Consider the following 19,572-nt stretch of genomic DNA (forward strand, 5'->3'; position numbering starts at 1 on the left):
TTTATTTCAATTCAAGCAACTTGGGTAGACCCGCACCGTGGCTTATCGGTGAACCCAACTTCTGTTTCCAAACCGCTAACTCAAAAAGGGGCCTGTCTTAACTACTACCTATTGTGGTTTTGTGTCTCGTGCTGACCTCACACTCACGACCTTCACCACGGCTAACCATTCAACAACTTCCCGATGTCTCGACGGCCACCCAACCCCGCTGCCGAGCGGGCAGCGCAGAATCAACAGACCATCAAGAACCTCCTGAAATTAGAGCCGAACAAGGTATGCGCCGACTGCAAGCGCAATAAACGTGAGTGTTTCTCCCTCAAGCTGCTGCGCCGAACTGGCATTGATGACGGCGCGATCCAGACCCAAGATGGGCAAGTTGGAACCTCGGCGTCTTCATCTGCATCCGTTGTTCGGGCATCCACCGTGGGATGGGCACCCATATCAGCCGAGTTAAATCCGTCGACTTGGATGCCTGGACCGACGAGCAACTACAGAGCATCTTGAACTGGGGAAATGCGCGAGCCAATAAGTACTGGGAGGCGAAGCTGGCTCCTGGCCATGTCCCGTCCGAGGCCAAGATTGAGAACTTTATCCGCACCAAGTACGAGCTGAAGAGATGGGTAATGGACGGGCCGATGCCGGACCCGGCGACGCTCGATGCAGACGGCGATGACGATGTGCCGCTGAGCGTTGTAAAGGAGAAACAGAACATTGAGCGGAGAGAGTCTCTGCGCAAGGCATCCGTTGGCCAGGCAGCCGCCCCGCAGGCCGATCTTATCGGGGCGGATCCAGTGCCCGCCCCAGCCCCGGCACCACCGAGAGCTAGTAGTGCCGGTCCCGCGGCGATGCAGGTTCCTCCGAAGTCCGACCCTGCTCCGCCCAAGGCGACGAGCACGAAAGACTCGCTTCTAGGGCTAGATTTTCTAGGTACCCAACCTGCCGCGCCGCCACGGCCGGCGAGCACAACCGGGACGTCGAGCAGCCGAGGCCAGTCGCGTCCAGATCTCAAGCAGTCCATTCTCTCACTCTATGCGACGGCCCCCAGGCCCCAACCGCCCGCACAGCAAGTCTCTCATACTCCCTCAGGGTCGCTGAGCGGAATGCCCTCCCCGACAGGCATGACACAAACGCAGTCCTCGATGGGTGGACTCAATGATGCCTTCAGTAGTCTGAGCTTTGCCAGTTCCCCATCTTCCAAACCGGTTCAGGTTGATGCCTTCTCTAATCTCGGCTCTTTAGCCTCTCCCAAGACTGCGCCTCAGTCGTCTGGCTCTGCCTTCTCAGCTCTAAGCGGTGGCAGCTTTTTCAACTCCAAGCCCGCAGCCTCCACTCATGAAGCAAAGCAGTCCACTGGAAGCTCGTCTGGTTGGGGCGCTGTTACCTCCCCGGGGTCAACGCCCAAGCCGGCCGCAACGTCGGCTTCTTCAGCCCTCGGCGATCTGTTTGATTTCTCCGCATCTTCCTCGTCGCCAGCTCCTACTCCTCAGCCTGTGTTGGCTCCAACCACAACAACAACCAGCAGCTCTGTCTTTAATATCTCTGCGAGCCAGCCGAAGCCCGCTCCTGCAGCATCGACCACAACAAGCCTAGATCCGATCGGCCTATCAGACTCCAATGTATGGGGTGGTAACGCGTGGGCCGTTCCCGAACCGCCCAAGGCCGCCCCGGAACCAGTTAAGCCAACTACACCCGCAGCAACAAATGACTGGGCGGCACTTGCCAGCAAGCCCATTGTCCCTGGGGCATCAGGAGGGTTTGTGCCCAAGGTAGCGGCCGACGAGGAATTTGGCGGGTGGACAAGCAGCACGACAACGGCAGATACCAGCGGCCCTCCAAAGCCTGCAGCCGGCTTTGGAGCGAGTGAAGATCTATTCTCGAATGTCTGGCAGTGAAGAGCGAGCTTGCACCATCAATTTACCTGGAGGAAGCATGCAAAGCGATATGGCGAAGTCCTAGCATGGATTTGCAGGGAATCATATAGCCAGCGGTACTAGAAAGGGAGGGCGGTCGATCGTGGTCTCGTACTGGTACACAAGACTTGACAGATATAATAAACTCACTTATTATCCCACCGGGCCTCAACCGGCGTATCCTGTGTTGTGTTTTATGTGTTGCTCGACCAGTGCGGAATCCTTCCAAAGAACACCCAACGCCGTGCTATGCCCATGCCAGATAACCAGTCCGAAAATCGGTATGGTGGCCATCCTTCAAGCCCAAATAACCCCGGCCCACGCCCCGACAAAATGATACGCCGCCCTGCCCCGTGCCTCATCCAAATACCGCGCCCTTGACGCGGCTATGCCCTGACAGCATTATCCTCCTCCCCTGCTCAAGCGACCCAACCGCGCAGCGCACACCGATCTTCATAGCAACCGGCCTAGAAGAACAACCTCCAGATATAATACAACACCAGCACTGCCCCAATAATGATTCCGGACAGCTTGAAAATAGCCACCTTGTTCCCCGACGCCGCCATCCGCCCCAACCGGCTCGCTGACCCCTTGAGCTGGGTCCCCATGGAAGAGAAGGTCTCACTCTAGAGAGCAGTCCCCCCGTCAGCCTTTCCCCCCCGCCCTCTCTCTTCCATATTTCGGACGGGGAAAGTAGGAATGACTTACCGTTGACTCAATCACCTCGTGTGAGCGCGCCGAGTCGTAGATGTCGATGGTCACCCCGCGCAGGGCCGACACCTTGGCGGAGAGCTCGTCTAGGCGGGCGTTGTTCTGCCGCTCGCGTTCGTATGCTTCTGACATTTTTCTTTTTTGTTTTTTTTGCTTGACTTTGTACCTGCTTTGTGAGGGGCCTTTCTTGGTTTGTTGGCGAGGTGATGCGGTGACTGGGCCGGCGATTAGGTGGCCCCGGCCGGGTGGGCTGTGGTTCCTTGCGTCGCGTACGAGATTGTATTCGTGGAGTCTGGTTGCGGATGGGAATAGGAAGAGTTGGTTTCAGCTGCTTGCGTTCGTTTTCCTATCTGTGTAAGGTAGATGGAGTAAGGAGGTTGTCGTTCCCGCCACGTTGAAATTGTTGTCGGGTCGTCAGGGCGCGTGAGGCTCGGGACAACGAGCGGTGTTTCAGGTGAAGTAAGTGTGGGCGGTACCGGAAGGCTCTGGTCGTCCGATCTCCTGAGCCTATTGCAAGTTTAAGGGAAGCAACAGCGAGGTTGACCCTATGGTGGAGAATTCGGATAAGATTCTTCGTTCGAGATGTCCGGCAACCTGCAACTTCGAGTGAACCAGGAGGCATGAAAGGTGTCTTCCGCCGCGGACGATCCAGAACCCAGCCGACTTGGCATTGAAGACAACTCCAGCCACAGTGTGGCGGGCGATGATGTCAACCTGCTGCAGGGGTTCGAGGTTGCGAAACGGAGTTCAGTTCATCAGGACAGAAAGGTGTTCTTCCCGTGCCTTGAAGCCATCATTGAAAATGAACAACTGTAGCCAACTGAATGCTAAACACCAGGGAGTTTCTACTCGTAAATCACCGCGTTTTTTACCGGAATACTAGTCTGCTTGTCGCGCAAAGCATGAAGAAGAACTGTGGCATCCTTGGCTTGTGACTTGCTGCGGGGAACATTCCGCTCATCCCGCTCGTTCGGCTCTCACAGCCGCCATGACGCGCGGCGCCATTCCATAATTTCTTCAACAATCACACCTTTGCCGATTTCTGAAGGTAAACGAGGTTTCTGCCGGCGATCCGTGATTCTTGTCGGTTTGGTTCCACTGAACCAACGTTTGAACAGTGGACGGTAACCTACGACCTGGAAGGCCATCCCCACACTCTTCCACGGCTCCTTCGGCTACTTTGCGACCGTTGGACGTTACCACCTCGCCATTGCTAGAGAACTATCAGGCACCACTTTGAATCTACCTCTTCTGGCTCCTTCGGTCACTGTCAACTGACCGCACAAACTCAGCAGCCATGGGCATCAACAACCCCCTTCCGTCGTCTTTGGCATGTAAGTTCGTTTCGATCGCTCAGCGCTGGAGAAACAGCAGATTCTTGTTTCACGGATCCGGGTTACTGACACCTTGGTGAACAGCGGAATGCAAAAAGTGCGGCAAGATCTTGACATCATTTATTGACCCAAGACAAGCGTTCGGCCCGGACAAAGTCATCCCACCGTCGGTACTCGCGGGCGCGAAGGTAAGCAACCCACACCCCGCTCGCGCTCGTGCTGCTTCCCCAGAGACTAAATCCATGTGTCCACAACAAGGGTCTCGCGATTCTCACAGTAATAAAAGCCGGATTCCTGGGCTCCGCGCGGTTCGGCAGCGGCCTGGTCGTTGCCCGGCTTCCCGATGGCTCGTGGAGCGCGCCCACGGCGATTGCGACCGGCGGCGCCGGCTTCGGCGGGCAGATCGGGTTCGAGTTGACCGACTTCGTCTTCATCCTCAACGATGCGAGCGCCGTCAAGACCTTCTCGCAAGCCGGCTCTCTGACCCTGGGTGGCAACGTGTCGATTGCGGCGGGTCCCGTTGGCCGGAATGCCGAGGCAGCGGGCGCCGCGTCGCTGAGGAGTGTGGCGGGTATTTTCAGCTACTCCAAGACCAAGGGCCTGTTTGCCGGCGTGTCGCTCGAAGGGTCGATGATCATCGAGCGCAAGGATGCCAACACCAAGCTGTACGGGCGCCCCATCTCGGCGCGCGAGCTACTCTCGGGCAGCGAGCGGCCGCCGCCGCAGGCCGCGCCGCTCCTGAACGTCCTCAACTCGCGCGTCTTTAGCGGAGTGTCGCCGGGAACGATGGATGATCGGATGTACAATGACGTACCGGTCTATGACGATCACCGCGACGACGTTGTCTGGGGCAACTCGGCAGGATCCGGGTACAGGGAGGGACAGCCGCGAGACAACGGGCACGGTAGCGGGGGCCAGGCGCACGACGAGTTTGACCGGCCAAAGAGGTCGTCAACCTGGCAGGATGATGTCTACGATCAGCCAAGGTCGTTTGGGCAGGGTTCAAGGTCCAATACCTTCAGTGACGGTTTTGGCGGGTCAGGAGCGGCTGGGAACGGGGCGGCGAAGAAGGTCGGGCCGGGACGACCGGCGGCGCCGAAGCCGAACTATGCAAGCAAGGAGGCGCTCATGAAGAAGAACGAGGCGATTGCACTCTATACCTTCGAAGCTGACCAGCCGGGCGATCTAAGTTTCAAGAAGGGGGATATCATCACGGTGCTGAAGAAGACGGACAGCGACAACGACTGGTGGTACGTTTATCTTCTCAAAAGTTAGGAGCCGGGAAGAAGAGTTGTGGGTTGACTTACTGTTGTTACAGGACTGGTATGATTGGGACAAGGCACGGAATATTCCCGAGCAACTACGTCAAAATGAAGGAGTGATGGGGCCGATCCTATAATGATCTCGGCTGAGACGCGGGGCGGGTGCCGGTAGGAGAGGGAGGGCAAGTGGCCGCGCATAGAAGGCGTGCTTTACGACGATTTTCTTTCTTGTGAAGCTGAGAATGACCTGGAGGAAGATGAGGGCTCTAGCTTCAGTGGTGGTTTTGCATTCGACTACGGAGTATATTCTTGGGCTCCCTGCTTGGCGTTGGGCGAGGGGGTTCCTTTATCATTTCAGCTCGTCGCGGGTTATTGACACATGCTAGGGTGGTCTACATGACGCCGCTGATTTCTTGACATCTGGAACTCCAGTTACAAGTTCACAACCCGCGTTTGCTGTTCGTGGAGCCGAGGTCCTTCTGCCTCTATTCAGATACCGGAACGGAGGCTATGCGTTATTGTCAATGCTATTAAATCAGCCCGTCAGCGCAGATGTTTGTCTCGTCCGTCGGCTATCAGACCTCTTCGGTTAGGATTCGATCCCGGCGTAGGATGGACTTGCTTCCTACCAAAGGGTGACTTGCATCTTCACATTCGGCATCCGCCATATAGAACCATTAGCGTGCCATAGCTTTGGGCTGACGACGGCGATATGGTACGGTTCCGTTCCCGTGGTTGTAGCTCACTAATACCAGACCCAGTTGGCATCACGGTTTTCTCTAAGCGAACATCGATAGTGCTTGACGATTACGGCCCTCGGCTGAGTTGTTGACGGCAGCTGGTGACTACACCTCACACTGTCGGATGTGGCTAAACGCAGGTCTGACCTTAGAGCGGTTGAGAGAGCACGTGGAGAGATCTTACAGTGGAGTAGGAAGGGATTGTCGTCGCTTCTGACAACCGCAAGCCCTGGCTCCACTTTCTCGACTGTTTATTACCCCTGAATGGCCACCAAGACATCCACCGTAGCAATGGCGGCGGCGTCACTTTGAGGACTGTATTCTTCTTCAAGCGATGCCGGTGGGCAGCAGCCCCAATATATTGTGAACAACGGATTCCTATGCTCACATTGGCGCAGATAGTCGAGCCGTCAGTCCTCCTGGGAGGATGAAAAGAGGTCAACCAGGATGGAGAGCATGTGGAAGGAAAGGATAGCATCTATACTATATCTACAGAGTACTGATCTCCGATATCGAGGAAGCAGAAACAATACATTAGCTTGAACAGGAAATCTAGAGTAATTGCAAACCCAACGGGTTGCTCACGGCCCGCATCAAGACACAAAATCCCAAGGTTCTTGGCACACGGGAAACTGACTCCGTGTCAACGGCGATGTATGCTTGGTTGCGTGTTATCCAAGATCCAGTGAGATTTTAAGACCCGGTATTCTCTGGCGATGGTAGAAGATTGAAACCCAGGTGCAAGTTGATGTTACACGAACGTCCTGCAGCCCTGCCGGGTGCTTACATGCTGTACCGTGTATGGAACGACTCCTTACACCTGTAAGGTCTTTATGTCCAGCCACTATGCGTGTAACCAGATGTGAAACTGCACCTCGTCGGGACATTTCCCATTTGTGGGTGGTATGGCGAACGGCATGTCCTGTTCGTCTTCTTATAGGCTGTTCATATCGAGCGCTGTCGTGCCCTCGGGTGATACCTAGTTATATGTTTCCGAGCCATACCAGACCTTCCCGACCTCCCAGTCCTCTCTCTCTCCACCCCGCAAATGCCAATGGGCCTGTTGCAAGCCTCTACAGACATGGCCATCCCGCCCTTGACGGCTTTGGAGCGGATCGGGCCCAAGGTGTACGTGCGCTACGTGTTCCCCTTTGAGCTCGGAGAGGGCTACGACCTCAACAGGGTCGCCGACATCCTCAAGAGCGGTTACGATGCCCTCACCAAGACCTTGCCCATCGTTGGCTGCGAGGCAGTGCCGGACAGCGCGCCGAAGCAGGCCGGAGTACTGAGGGCGCAGCCGATAGCAGACGGAGACGAGATCAAAGGCATCGCTGTCAAGGATCTGCGCTCTCCCGGCACGTTCCCCATGACGTACGCCGACCTCAAGGCGAAGCATTTCCCCTTGTCCGCGTTCGACGGCGACATTCTCTTCCGCCGCTACGCGTGGCCGCGGCGGGGCGAACGCCTGCCCATCTCTCTCGTGCAAGCAAACTTCATCCCGGGCGGACTGATCCTGACGTGGTGCCTCTTCCACGTTTTCGGCGACGGCAACACATTCCTGACCTGGACCAAACTCTGGGCCGAAGGGTGCCGCCGGGCCCAGGGCCTGGCGATTCTCGACCCCGTGCACATCGACCCCGCCATGCTGGCCGACCGCGAGCGTCCGGGGGTGATGCGCGCGTCGGGCCGCAACCCGGGCCGGGCCGAAGACCACCCGGAATACACGCTGCTGCCCTTCACGCCGCAGGGCCCGCCGCGCAAGATGACGTCGCCGTCGCACCGCGGGCACATCTTCTACTTCTCGCCCGCCGCCCTCGCCGCGCTCAAGGCCGAGGCGTCCCCGGCCAAGGCGACCCGCCCGACCGACGACAGCGAGACGACATGGATCTCGACCAACGACGCGCTCACGGCGCTGCTCTGGCGCACCGTCATGGCCGTGCAGCAACCGCACCCCGCCCGCGCCCCCGCCCCCGCCGACGACGACGACAACCCGGTGTCGGTGCTCATCGTCGCGCTCGACGGCCGCCTGCGCACCGCCGACCCGCCTGTGCACCCGCACACGCTGGGCTGCTTCCTGGGGTGGGCCGCTGCCTCAGCGCCCGTGCGCGACATGCTCTCGTCGTCCCTCAGCCTGGCCGACCTGGCGGTCCGCATCCGCCAGGCAGTGCGGCGGGCGGACGGCCAGTTCACCGACGACGTGGCCGCGCTGGCGGATCGGCTGGACGATGTGGACCGCTTGGTGCCGACGGCGTTTCTGGATGTGCCTGGCAACCACTGCGTGCAGACCACGTGGGCGAAGTTTGACCTCTTGGTGGTGGACTGGGGCGGTGTGCTCGGGGGGAAGATGCAGGCGGTGCGGGCGCCCAGCGAGGGCATCATCAATGGGCTGCAAGTTGTCCTGCCGGCGCTGCCGGACGGGGGCCTGGAGGTGTTGGTGGGCGTGGAGGAAGGCAGTCTGGAGAGGTTGTTGAGCGAGCCGTTGTGGACTAGGTTTGCCGAGGCGAGGTGAAAGGAGGAAATAAATGCCAGTCTATGGGGCGGAGCTTAGTGCAGGAATGAACCGTTTTGCGGACGGAGAAATTGTTACCGTGTTATATGGTATGAGCGTGGTTCGTATTGACGCCATTCAACGGGTAAATGATCACAGATCTCGTGCGAACGGCTGTGCGTTCCCGTTAGTTCTCCCATATAGGTAATTCAAGCGCGGGAAATGGTAATGTTGAAGATGACTGTAGGTATCTTGACTGGTGCCTAGGGGCTAGGTCGAGAGCCCAAGCGGTTCGTGGAGCTCCCCCCCATTTTCCACCTTGCAAGCATAAGGTAAGGTAGGTACCGCCAGCTCCTGCTCAATCATACGTGCCCATCGGCTCTGCGCCGCTTATCATCAAGAATCGCCTCAACGACATCCAATCCGGTAACCTTCTTCACGGTCCCCTCAAACAACCCGCCACACCACGGCACCGCAGCAGCTACCCTCGCCAGCATCGCACCCTCCCCCTTCCAAATCACCTTCGGCGGCGACGGACCCCTCCTCCCCTTCCCCGACGACAACAACAACAAGCCCACGACCTCCTCCGCCCACCTCTCCGGCGCCATCCCTTTCCCGCGGAACCCCTCCTGCGCCATGGCCCTCTCCACCGCCTCGCGCGCCGGCGCATAGATGGACCCGGCCGGCAGGCGGCGATCGGCCCGGGCCGGGTCGTGCACGTTGCTATTGCCGATGATGTTGGTCCGCACGCCGGCCGACTTGAGGTCGACGACGCGGAGGCCGAAGGGCGCGAGCTCCATGCGCAGCGTGCTGGACAGCATGGCCAGCGCCGCCTTGGACGCGTTGTAGACCCCGTGGAACGGCAGTGTCGTGACGGAGCCGACTGAGGTGTGGTTGACGATCATGGGCTGGAAGTTGTTATTGTTGCTGTTGTTTTTGTTTTTGTTATTGTTTTGGGAGGAAGAGCGCAGCAGTAAAGGGAGGAAGGCTTGCGTGACGGTTAGCTGGCCCCAGACGTTCGTGTCGAATAGGGCTCGGGCGGCGTCGAGCGAGGCGTCTACTGTCGGCATCATGTAGTGGGCCGCGGCGTTGTTGACGAGCATGTCCAGGCCCGCTTTGCCTGCTGGTAGCGAGGCGGTGACGGATGCCACGGCGGCTGCGATGGAGGACGCAGAGGTCACGTCCAAGGTCAGCGTTTGGATTCCTTTTTCCGCAAGGGGCGCCAGCTTGGACGGGTTTCGTGCCGTCGCATAGACGTGATGGCCCGCGCTGTGGAAGGCGCTGGCCAGGGCGGCGCCCATTCCGCCGGTGGAGCAGCCGGTTATAAGGATGGTGAGTTTGCTGGGTAAGGACATGATGAGGTGGTGATAGTTGGAGGTGGCATAAACCGGGCCGTCGAAAGGGCTAAGAAGACCGACTCTTATAGAGGTGAACGTCCGCCTCCAATACTGGCTCCGAGAAAGGGGGCACCGTTATCAGTAATTGAGAGATAACAAAAGCCGGGCTGCCGGAAAGGGCATCTTCATCGTCAACTAACTTCATAGCCCACATTTCGGCAAGTACCTCTCGATGACCTTGCCGGGACGGAATTGAAACTGTACAATTCCGACGGACTGCAGAAGCCGACGTGCACCCACGCCTTTCCGGCTCGGTAAGTTGCTCCGCCTCCGGCCGGCGCTCTCCGATGACGACCAGCTTGGCATCCATGGAACTTGCCTAGGTATTTTCCTAGACATACGTAGCTCACTACTAGTAGTACCTCACTCATTACCTGCTGGCAGGGCCCTTTGTTGGTCAAGTGTGACCCTGGTGACCGATGAGCGCTCGAGTCACAAGGACCCGAGATTGTAGTTGATCGCTGATTGGCTCAGCCCGAAACAAACTTCCTGTTCGGGAAGGCTTGGCGACCGCTCCGCCTAGACCACGACGACCTAGGTTACTAGTACTTAAGGTATAAGGTGTGTGAATGGGAATGTCGCAATCAGAGGCTATACACAGTTGGCGAATGCCGGTTCTGTCCGTTGGTTTCTTCCCTGGGCAACTTTTAAGTGTCCTTGCCATGTTGTGGACTTGCTGAGGAGCTCGATGGAGACAAGGGGCCAGCAGGAGGTTCGGGATTTCGGATCCCCCTTCGACACCATCGACGATTGAGATCAAATAATACCCGTGTATTCCGCTCTGCATGTGTCTCTTACGGTCCTTGACACATTCTCTTTTGTGGTTTTCGCCTGTACTTATGGTTAAGAAGATGTGAAGCACAAAATGGAAGCCGCGGCGTAGAGGGAAGGACTGGGTAAAGGGCAGCTGCTAGACTCTGGGACTGAAGCTTAGGTTGAGCATCTTGAGGTTAACTTCGTCGAAAGCTCCTGTGAGTACCGGGGATCCTATCTCACTCGCAGTCGAGGTGCGCATGGGAGCGCAGACCGTTCAGGGTACGTTATGTATGTGTTGTACTACTGTACATACATGTATTGTACGACTTCTATCCCAGTTTCATCTTGATCATGCGGGTATATGCTGCCTTTCAAGACATGGATGTTGAACTGCTCGTATAATGTACCTGTGCTAACTATATATCTTGCCTATGTACTTGATTTCATTCGGCTTTAGACCATCAAGACGACCATACTATATCTCAGTCATCCGTAAGACCGTCCCTATAAAATTCCAAGCCCCGTCGGACGGATATGAAAACGTAGGTCAACGTACTGCCCTGTAGACAGACTAGGGGACATGCTTCCAGAAACTGTCCCACCGTGTATCAAGTCATCGGCCACGAAATTCCCCAAATTTTACACACTGAGACGTAGATGACAGAAAACTAGAACCTCGGCATCCCAGAAGAATCCCAGTTGGCCATGGATTGAGACGCCGAAGCCATCACAGCGACCAAGCCGCTGGTATCACCGTTGTGGGCGTACATGGCCTCGGCGTCCCTCCTCTGCCTATGGAGCATGTCGATCCGCAGCTGATGTTGAACTAGGTCGTCCTCTGTCCACTCTTGGAGTGGGAGCGGGAGACTCTCAGAAGAGGGGGAAGGCTGTCTTGTGGAAGCTAGATCCGAGGAAGGACAGCTGGCGTCTGTATCCGAGATAGTCCTCGCCGAAGTGGGCTCCGAATAGACGGATGCTTCATCGTCCGCGTCTTTGGGAGCCTTATGGATCAGGGTGTTCAGAAATGTAGCACTCGTGTTCCAATAGGGGTGAGGCGGGTGCAAAGTCTGGAAAGGGAGTTTTGGACTATCCCCTGTGAACACCGAGCTGGGCATAGGCGGATGTTGGCCTCCTTCGGCGGCGTGAAAGCTTGCTGCATGGCGGGGAAGCTGCAGTGCCTGAGTGACGTTCAGCATCCGCTGTGCCCAATCGAGGCCGCCGCTGAAGCTCACATCTCCTGAGGCTTCCCCTGAGTCGAGGGTATGCCGGGTCGTGAACTTGGGGTAGGTGTGGCCTGGAAAGGTCCAATCGAGCCTGATGAAGTGTTCCCCGGTCTTTGCCCATTTCTGGATGACCCGCAGCTCGTAACCGCTCAAAGAGGCCACGAGCTGGGCGGAGATGACATGAGAGCCGCCGGGCTCGTGACCCTGGGCTTCCACGAAATACCCCAACGGCTCCGCCAGCACGCCGGTCTCTCCGTAAACTGATACTGCCTGGATGGAGATTGCAGACTGCTTGATGGTCAGCAAGGGTTCTCCCCCCAAAGCGGTTTAGGGATTGACTGTACCGGCATGCTTGATGCCTTCAGTGTGACAGAAGCATCCTAAAACACATACCAGCACGACTGTGGGAAGCCGTGATACACCATCAAACTAGTGGTGCATTGGTTGAAAGCGAGAAAAGGAAGGGCTTGCAAATAGAGGCATGGGAGATAGGGGAGGGACAACGGGAGATTCATTAAAAGACACCGGGAGGTTCTTATACTTGTGGCCACAGTTACGTGGTACACTTGGACTTGACCTCCATTCTAAGAGCCTCGCCTCGTTATCTTCGGCGGCATATGCTGTGGAAACCTGGTGGTGCTGTCGGCATCAGTTCTGCATATGACCTCAGCCCGGCTACAAAAATGGGACGCGGCTGGGTTTGTACCGCCCCAATGGGTATTCAGCTGGCTCTATTGGGTAATTGTACATCTTCACACATGATGAGCTAGCGCATCAGTCAACCACTAGGAGAGACGGCCCATCCCCCATCATTGGGAGGCGACCTGCATGGAGTCGGTAATACAAGAGTTATGATCACGACGCTTCTTCCCCCGCCCACAGTCTGCAGCAGCAATATGCAGCCATCGTCCAGCCACAGGACGCCTCAATCCGAATTGGATGAACACCTTTCAATGGCCAGCACAGCCGATGTCGCCGTAGTAGTCCGCCCTGGGAGTCAGCGGCCGCGGTGCGCGAACTAGAAGACGATGTCGACTGGTAAGGTACCTATTTACTCTTCGGGTGACCAAGACCCCGAAAGAACATGTTCGTCTGTGACGTGCCACAAGATGAGCCCAAGGCGTTGGCTGCCTCTAGTTTTCCCGTGTCTTTCTGGGGCTCGAACTGTATGCGACTAGTATTAGTAGCTCCCCCAAGTGTGTGCAACAACTATTTGACAAGCACCTGCCCCCCATTCACCCCCCTTTACGCGCCAGGTACTTTGTGCACTTGCAGCTTTCACTAGTACGCAGCCTCACAACGTCTGGTGTCGACCGCCCAGGCCAATCTCAACCCTCCCGCCGGAGGTCGAAAACCACAAGAGACGCGGGCGCCAGCATGCCCGTTCGTCAAAGCTCTAGTTGCGGACAGCCTTGTTACTGTTCGTGAAGAAGCCTCGCCTCGTGTGGTTCTCCTCGGCACGGACGAAAACGGCGGGTGTGAACGGCGTCGAAGCCATCCAAAGACTCGGTACAATAGCTTTGTCGACACCCGTCAAAGTCCGAAACCGCCTGCGTGGGGGCGCCCATGACAATTTTGTCACTCCCTAGGTGAGTAGATGAGACCCGGAAGACGCCGTGGCCGCGCGCCAATAATCTCTTCTTCCAGACCAAGAATATGAACAACGCCCCTAGCCGCCATCGCCCTTCCGGGTCCGGTTCTTTCAACATCTCCGTCTCTACGCCGGCCCAACCCGAAAGGCTACCGCCGCCTCGACCTCCGGGCCCGGCCCTCAGACGTCCACGTCCACGTCCCCGCCCGTGTCGACCCATTGACCTCAACTCCCTCTGTCCCGGCGAGTCAGTCGGCGACGTGGAGTTCTTGACCGGCGACGGCAACTTCGTGACCTTACCCGGCTGCCTCACCAGTCCCCTCTGGACCCTCTCGTGCATCCCTGCGCGGGTGGCCGAGACCCTGAGATGCCCCATCCACTTCTTCCCCGGAGACCATGTCCAATACTACGCCACGCCTCGCGGTCGAATACCCATGATCCGATACGCGGCCGTCTGGTTCCGGCTGGTGGGGGGTGTTAATAGTAACGAGAACTTCTCCCTGATGGAGTTCCCCGTCTTGGAGACCGAGACGCACGGGAACCTCGGCGTGTCGCTGATCATAGGCGACGCGCACATCAGGAGGAATGCTGCTTTGTATTCGCAATCGCAGGAAGTCCCTCTCGGGCATTACGTTCCTTCCCAGCACGGGGAGAACCACGGGGATGATGATATGCCGTTCGCATTCGCATTCGCATTCGACCATTCGTTCAATGAGCATGAGCATGGGTATGAGCATGATGGGATCCGGGAGTGGCTGACGGACACTGATGCATCATTTCAGTGGTAGGTGCCACCGTGTTGTCGTACAAAACCCTTATACAGTTTATTACCCGCATGCAAGTGTAACGCTAACTTGGAAATCTGTCGCAGGGATGGAGGTAACGGTGTGGCACGGGACTCGGAGGGTGACCAGAACCCAACAACGGGATGAGGCGTGCTGGAGGGGAGGAGGGGGGTAGTTTGCTGCAGACGTCAAAGAAACCACGGGGCTAGCGTTTGTCGTAGCCATTGACTTGTCTTTCTCTCTTTTTACTTTCCGTGTTTCCTTCTCGTTTCTTTTACCTCGATGTTACGATACTCGGGCATATGCTCTAACTTCCGGAGATATGGTGACTGCCTTCGGTGCATGCAAGACTGCAGCACATGGGCGACTACCACTTCACGACGCTAGCATGATGTTATGAAGGAGGCAAGGTCATGTAATTACTGATTTGGAGATGATTGTTACGCTGCCACAACCTGTATATGGCCGCTTTACCGTACGTAATCCATGTTCTGTACAGTATACCTACCGTAGGTAAGTTCCTCGAGATTGGAGACCAATACTTGAATGTTCCCTGACATATAATTTCGAGGATCCGCCGGGATCGTGAAAGAAAAGGGGTATTGACAAGTACATACGCAAATACACAGAAATCCCTGCACCCAAAACCACCACCTGAACACCCATACAAAATGACGAAGAAACCCGAATACAAGCAGCGTCAACGTACCTTAACTGCAAAAACCAGAAATCAAATACAGACACCTGGCTCCAAAAAAACCGCGAGTCGTCGGAGTTGGCGGCATCCAGATCCGCCATAGTAATCCACGTCTGACAACGCCAGCACCGCGGGTGCGGGAAGAAATCCAGCAGAGAAGAACAACACAGATGTATCCACGGCGGCACGTCATCACCTCTTCCAGGATATATAGAGAGCTGTAGGTCCTTCAGCTGGGTCATCGTCAGCAATGTGTCAACGTTGTCCGGGGTCCTGAGCAATTTCCTTCGCTCGGAAAGACTGACTCCGTTCAGATAATAGCAGGGCAGCTCAATACCGCAGTCCTCTCCTCACTTTGGACGTGTATCGAACTCTTGTATTGTGTTGTACAAGGCAAAAAAAAAAGCCCCTCACAGCCCTTGGTAGGTAATGCGGTGGTTTGCCACAATGTCGGGCTGGGCTGGACGTCGTACGTCAAACGGAAGCAGCCTATTGACCATCAAGGACTCTTAATAAACCTCCCGGTCGCCATTGATGCCAAAGCTGGGATCGAAGTCCTGTGGTGGTGGTGGTGGTGGTGGTGATGCGAACAGCAATTGATTCGAGACGATGTTGCTAGCGTTCCACAGCGGCATCTCCTGACCCCCAGGCCCAGGGGCGTGTTGTTCTTCGGGTGTCTGCGTCGATTGTGGGAATTCGTACGGGTATGCACCGCCTGCTGCTTGGGCGTAGTACAGCAGGGCACCTGTGTTTCCGGCCATGGGGATCTGCGGCGCGGGGAGGACCGAAGTTTGGTTCGCAACGGGGAATCCTTCGGAGGGTTGAGCGTATGATAGGCTGCTGCTGCCGCCTCCTTGCCCCGGCCAAGAAGGCATTTGAGTTTGCCCTGTTCGCATAAGAAAGAGTGTTAGCCAGGATCAGCCGAGCACAAAGCGGCACAAACGGGCCGGGCCGTGGACAGAGCCTCATTTCTGAGTTCATGCTTATCACGACAACCATCGTTGGTGACAGAAGTAAAACATACCCCAAAATTGCTGTGCTGCGGTCCCCACGGGCATCACCGGCGTCCAAGAGGGTGGATTTGGATTGCCAAATTGACCAAGGCTCATGGGATTGGGGAGATTGCTCTGCTGCCCCGCGCCGCCGACGGCGTATGCGGCCTTTGGCGGAAGGCCTCCATCGAAAACATCCTGCAAGAATCGCCGTCCCAGATACAGATCAGGCCCCCTGTCATTGAACCTGCCGTCCAGTACAATGACATGCCCAATTGTGGTTTGTGAGAGGTTATTCCGCGCTTGCTCGACCACCAGTCCCACGTAGCGCACGGGGTTGATACGCCCCAGGGGGCAGCTGAAGGGTTTCAGGACACCGGCGGGGAGGCTGAGTGGCTCGAAACCGAGAAAGCGAACTGCAGCGTCCGTCACCAGCGACAGCTCGTAGAGCTGACTGAAACGAGCCAGAAGGGCATGCTGCCTCAGATCCGCACCAACAACCAGCACCGGCAGTATCACCTCCTTGTCTGGATCGACGGCAAGGCTCGCCTCGAGTCGTTGCAGCAGGCGGCTTCTTAGCGGGCGTTCCGGCCGTTGGCGCCCTGGGGTTTTCTGAGGCCTGCGCTGGTCAGAAGGTAACCAGGACTCGTCGATTGGCGAGATTGAGAGCTTACAGAGCATGAGGAGCTGAAGGCGCCTGACCACTGTCACTCGAAAGAACCGGACCACGCAGCGGTTCAGCTGCCGGCAGTCCGCCGCCACTCGGGAAGCAAGGCGCTTGACTCATGGCGTGATCCTGCAAGGTAACCAGACCGATTGATGTTGGATCGGAGGGTTTAAAAGGGGGACTGGATTCGGTGAGAGTCTCGCAGTTCGGGGCATTGCCGTTGCTTTGCTTCGACTAGTACCAGTATTTATGCTCATAGGGGCTCTTGGTCCGCGGCACTGAGAGGCTGACCCGGATTTCCAAGCTATGTTACCCTTTGAATTACCAGACTGATAGCAAAGCCTAAGGACAATGGCTTTTACAGCTACGCGTTAGCCGTACGACCGATGAAGGGTAGCAATGTACATACATACACACATACATCGAGACGGTGAGATTGGAGCTAGCGAGACTGGTCGGTGCAATTGTTGGGAAAAACGCCTAGTTCTCCCGAGAGGTGTCTGATTTCACAAATTCGCGGCAGAATGCTAAGCCATAAGGTAGGCAGAAGCCGGCAGGAGGTGGCCCTGTCCAGGAACGGAGAGCCTGCTGCTTAGAAGGCCAGAGCAACATAGGTAGGTACACGAAGGAATTTTGAAACAGAATCACTGGTACCGAGGAAAGCCACCAAAGCAGCCGAATATACACATCTTGTGGCGGATGGTGCAAGCAGGATACCAAAAAGACAAGCAAAAAAAACGAGGTTTGCTGGGGGCAAAAATACAATGGTGACTCAGATCTGTCAGTGGCCCCTCAAGGAGTCTGCCGTAAGGATGGAAATAACACGTCGGGTTCGGGGCTGCCTCTGTCTATCAAGGTGTGTAGTGATGGTACGGACCAGGGGTAGACGTATCTGTCCGTAGGTTATCCTTTGTCCTCATTCTTCTAGGTCCCGGGAATGGCGACATTCTTTGCAAGGCGGTCTACACCATACTACTGCATAAACGGGGAACGCCACAGCAGCGGGGGAGGGTTCATGACGAGTCGCCCTGAAAGGCCCGCGGGCGCAACCGCCCCCAATTGAGTATGCCGCAGCCGACAGTCAACGGATCGACAGCACTGCTATTACCTGACCGCAAAGCATGCGGCCAGCTTTGGCGCTTGCTTATCAAAGTCCAGACACAGCGAACAGACTATCTCTCGAGCGCCAACGTTCGAGTTGTCAGCCGAATCACCCTATCTATGACAGCGAAAAGTGGGCAATGATTACCTATGCTGCCGAGACTCTTGATTAACTGTAGCCTTCTTCTTGACCGAAAGCCTCTGTATCGGCTATGATTATGCAGGCGTAGAACTGTGCATCCTCGGCAGCTGAGGTGTGCGTCACAAGGCTGCAACGCCATCCGACGGCAATAGACGGATATCGGCCAAACGCAGGTGAGGGTAACCGCTAAATTTTTCCGAGCTGAACTGGCACAACGAACACAAGTTGGTTGCGACATTTAGGTTAGGTACTTAAGTTATCTCTGGCCCCGAGCGGTTTACAGGTGCCACGTTGCTGTCTGGACTGATCACGATCCCCGGACTCAATCGAGGCTATGATGTTCCAAGCCATCAACAATACGAGAACCTAAGGCCAAACAAACCCGCTGGATGGCGACTACCTTAGGGACGCCTTGTTTACACAGGTACAGGTCACGGACGAAGCAACCTCCGTCCACCCCCATCACACAAGATGAGAAACCGCACTCGGAGGCACATGAGAGATGGCGTTCGAGCTCGCCACCCCAGCAATATCTCCACGTGTCGGCACTTGCATGACGGCCGGACAAGCGTATGCTCCAAAAGCCAAACCCAACCACAACAGCGAGAAGATCCAGGAGATTCCGCCGGCACAAGACGGCAACGAGGAGATCGCTTAAGGTCCCAGATCCGCAAGCGACAATCCACTCGGATCAAAAGCCGACAAGGCAGCGGACAGAGTCCCGGAGCTTGTACAACACAAAATACAAACAACGAGGCGCCCAAGCCGCCGGAAGCACCGCCACGAACCTCCATCCCGGCGGACCCGGGTCCCTCTGACTGCGTCTATGACAAACGACAACTGGTCATCATCAACATGGAGCGGAAACAACGGAAAGAGATGGTTGAGAGACACAGGTCTACCGGTGACCCTCGCGAGTTTGCCGCCTTTCTCCTACCGTTTATCCCACCGGTAGAGCTGGGCGAATGGCAGTGGGATGACGGAGTCCAGCGTTGGTGGCGCGAAGACAAGACAACGGGCGCCAGACTATGGGTACCTGTCGAGGACGCCTTTCTCTGATTTTACGGACCATCTTTTGAGGCTCAGGTCCCTGATTTCGTGGAAACTTTATCCCATATTGAGGCATACTCATTTCATACACTGTCTACCTACGGTCTTACAAGAGGTCTATTCCGGACGATTGTCTAAGACGGCTGGGACACCCCGCTGGCTCATATGTACTGTTCCCTATTCTCCTTTACTTCTATATCACCAAGCTGTCGGTTCCTTAGTAGCTCTGTCTTCTCCTACAATATGTTTGTGTCGCTCCTAGCAACGTTGCGGCACGGAGCATGAATAATGAAGTCATTTACACCACAAAAGCATGCAGTACGTACCTCATACACGCTGCCCCCCGAGCTCCCTATTCTTTCAGCATCTGCAAGGAATGTCTCCGTTTTCGTGTCTCTACTGCATTGGGACGTTGAGGTGGACGCCTTGACAGTCAGCGCATTCAGGGGTAATAAACAAGGCCCACAGAAAGTGGAACCAGGGGTCAGCCGTTACCAGAGCGACGACGACATGAATATGCGCACGCCGTTAACTTAGGAGGCTGCTCTCAACGGTGTTCGCCAGCATGACTTGGGATTGATTGAGGAAACCAAGATGGCTGCCGAAAAGTAGTACTCTAGCTTCATGTGACTAGTAGCCCGTTGCATCCTACCGCACTAGGACCTAACTTTAACTAATTGCATGTCTCCGGTCCAACTTGGTCAACAGGAAACCTCAGTGATACAA

At 56.2% G+C, this 19,572-nt stretch overlaps 10 protein-coding genes across 10 annotated transcripts; 5 read left to right on the plus strand and 5 right to left on the minus strand.

Moving 5' to 3' along the window:
- Window positions 1-15: 15 nt before the first annotated feature.
- On the plus strand, window positions 16-2,044 carry B0T15DRAFT_540484 (uncharacterized protein). The gene is made up of 2 exons (XM_062869790.1): window positions 16-301; window positions 361-2,044. The coding sequence occupies exons 1-2, from the start codon at window positions 184-186 to the stop codon at window positions 1,890-1,892; spliced, it is 1,650 nt and encodes a 549-aa protein (XP_062719313.1). The 5' UTR covers window positions 16-183; the 3' UTR covers window positions 1,893-2,044.
- A 90-nt stretch (window positions 2,045-2,134) lies between these two features.
- B0T15DRAFT_278262 (uncharacterized protein) lies at window positions 2,135-2,860 on the minus strand. Its single transcript, XM_062863547.1, has 2 exons — window positions 2,619-2,860; window positions 2,135-2,536 (listed from the first exon to the last, which is right to left on the minus strand). The coding sequence occupies exons 1-2, from the start codon at window positions 2,751-2,753 to the stop codon at window positions 2,378-2,380; spliced, it is 294 nt and encodes a 97-aa protein (XP_062719314.1). The 5' UTR covers window positions 2,754-2,860; the 3' UTR covers window positions 2,135-2,377.
- Window positions 2,861-3,918: 1,058 nt separating this feature from the next.
- On the plus strand, window positions 3,919-5,337 carry B0T15DRAFT_513699 (uncharacterized protein; the record flags this gene model as incomplete). Its single annotated transcript, XM_062868060.1, has 4 exons — window positions 3,919-3,955; window positions 4,040-4,143; window positions 4,214-5,205; window positions 5,274-5,337. The coding sequence occupies 4 exons, from the start codon at window positions 3,919-3,921 to the stop codon at window positions 5,335-5,337; spliced, it is 1,197 nt and encodes a 398-aa protein (XP_062719315.1).
- A 1,701-nt stretch (window positions 5,338-7,038) lies between these two features.
- On the plus strand, window positions 7,039-8,466 carry B0T15DRAFT_496081 (trichothecene 3-o-acetyltransferase; the record flags this gene model as incomplete). Its single annotated transcript, XM_062867156.1, has 1 exon — window positions 7,039-8,466. One exon carries the CDS (start codon window positions 7,039-7,041, stop codon window positions 8,464-8,466), a length of 1,428 nt encoding a protein of 475 aa, XP_062719316.1.
- A 203-nt stretch (window positions 8,467-8,669) lies between these two features.
- On the minus strand, window positions 8,670-10,044 carry B0T15DRAFT_504738 (short-chain dehydrogenase). The gene has a single exon (XM_062867508.1). The coding sequence runs from the start codon at window positions 9,798-9,800 to the stop codon at window positions 8,808-8,810; it is 993 nt and encodes a 330-aa protein (XP_062719317.1). The 5' UTR covers window positions 9,801-10,044; the 3' UTR covers window positions 8,670-8,807.
- A 933-nt stretch (window positions 10,045-10,977) lies between these two features.
- B0T15DRAFT_576861 (uncharacterized protein) lies at window positions 10,978-12,466 on the minus strand. Its single transcript, XM_062871042.1, has 2 exons — window positions 12,166-12,466; window positions 10,978-12,109 (listed from the first exon to the last, which is right to left on the minus strand). Exons 1-2 carry the CDS (start codon window positions 12,169-12,171, stop codon window positions 11,267-11,269), a joined length of 849 nt encoding a protein of 282 aa, XP_062719318.1. The 5' UTR covers window positions 12,172-12,466; the 3' UTR covers window positions 10,978-11,266.
- A 797-nt stretch (window positions 12,467-13,263) lies between these two features.
- On the plus strand, window positions 13,264-14,523 carry B0T15DRAFT_278373 (uncharacterized protein). Its single transcript, XM_062863548.1, has 3 exons — window positions 13,264-13,410; window positions 13,469-14,196; window positions 14,284-14,523. Exons 2-3 carry the CDS (start codon window positions 13,478-13,480, stop codon window positions 14,342-14,344), a joined length of 780 nt encoding a protein of 259 aa, XP_062719319.1. The 5' UTR covers window positions 13,264-13,410; window positions 13,469-13,477; the 3' UTR covers window positions 14,345-14,523.
- Window positions 14,524-14,671: 148 nt separating this feature from the next.
- Window positions 14,672-15,299, minus strand: B0T15DRAFT_540501 (uncharacterized protein). The gene is made up of 2 exons (XM_062869791.1): window positions 15,200-15,299; window positions 14,672-15,127 (listed from the first exon to the last, which is right to left on the minus strand). The coding sequence occupies exon 2, from the start codon at window positions 14,993-14,995 to the stop codon at window positions 14,702-14,704; it is 294 nt and encodes a 97-aa protein (XP_062719320.1). The 5' UTR covers window positions 14,996-15,127; window positions 15,200-15,299; the 3' UTR covers window positions 14,672-14,701.
- A 104-nt stretch (window positions 15,300-15,403) lies between these two features.
- Window positions 15,404-16,673, minus strand: B0T15DRAFT_513703 (uncharacterized protein; the record flags this gene model as incomplete). Its single annotated transcript, XM_062868061.1, has 3 exons — window positions 15,404-15,780; window positions 15,919-16,505; window positions 16,561-16,673. 3 exons carry the CDS (start codon window positions 16,671-16,673, stop codon window positions 15,404-15,406), a joined length of 1,077 nt encoding a protein of 358 aa, XP_062719321.1.
- Window positions 16,674-17,992: 1,319 nt separating this feature from the next.
- Window positions 17,993-18,995, plus strand: B0T15DRAFT_278596 (uncharacterized protein). Its single transcript, XM_062863549.1, has 3 exons — window positions 17,993-18,043; window positions 18,227-18,540; window positions 18,626-18,995. Exons 2-3 carry the CDS (start codon window positions 18,369-18,371, stop codon window positions 18,853-18,855), a joined length of 402 nt encoding a protein of 133 aa, XP_062719322.1. The 5' UTR covers window positions 17,993-18,043; window positions 18,227-18,368; the 3' UTR covers window positions 18,856-18,995.
- Window positions 18,996-19,572: the final 577 nt, after the last annotated feature.

The sequence above is a fragment of the Chaetomium strumarium genome, assembly GCF_033439665.1.
Source record: "Chaetomium strumarium strain CBS 333.67 chromosome Unknown B0T15scaffold_6, whole genome shotgun sequence".
NCBI classification, from domain to species: domain Eukaryota; kingdom Fungi; phylum Ascomycota; class Sordariomycetes; order Sordariales; family Chaetomiaceae; genus Chaetomium; species Chaetomium strumarium.

Coding starts and splice junctions, on each gene's coding strand:
- B0T15DRAFT_540484 (XM_062869790.1), top strand. CDS start 184: ATGTCTCGACGGCCACCCAACCCCGCTGCCGAGCGGGCAGCGCAGAAT. Junction 302..360: donor CGACTGCAAGCGCAATAAAC/GTGAGTGTTTCT, acceptor GGCGCGATCCAG/ACCCAAGATGGGCAAGTTGG.
- B0T15DRAFT_278262 (XM_062863547.1), bottom strand. CDS start 2,753: ATGTCAGAAGCATACGAACGCGAGCGGCAGAACAACGCCCGCCTAGAC. Junction 2,537..2,618: donor ACGAGGTGATTGAGTCAACG/GTAAGTCATTCC, acceptor ACTGCTCTCTAG/AGTGAGACCTTCTCTTCCAT.
- B0T15DRAFT_504738 (XM_062867508.1), bottom strand. CDS start 9,800: ATGTCCTTACCCAGCAAACTCACCATCCTTATAACCGGCTGCTCCACC.
- B0T15DRAFT_278373 (XM_062863548.1), top strand. CDS start 13,478: ATGAACAACGCCCCTAGCCGCCATCGCCCTTCCGGGTCCGGTTCTTTC. Junction 14,197..14,283: donor ACTGATGCATCATTTCAGTG/GTAGGTGCCACC, acceptor AATCTGTCGCAG/GGATGGAGGTAACGGTGTGG.
- B0T15DRAFT_540501 (XM_062869791.1), bottom strand. CDS start 14,995: ATGGCGGATCTGGATGCCGCCAACTCCGACGACTCGCGGTTTTTTTGG.
- B0T15DRAFT_278596 (XM_062863549.1), top strand. CDS start 18,369: ATGCTCCAAAAGCCAAACCCAACCACAACAGCGAGAAGATCCAGGAGA. Junction 18,541..18,625: donor GAGCTTGTACAACACAAAAT/ACAAACAACGAG, acceptor ACTGCGTCTATG/ACAAACGACAACTGGTCATC.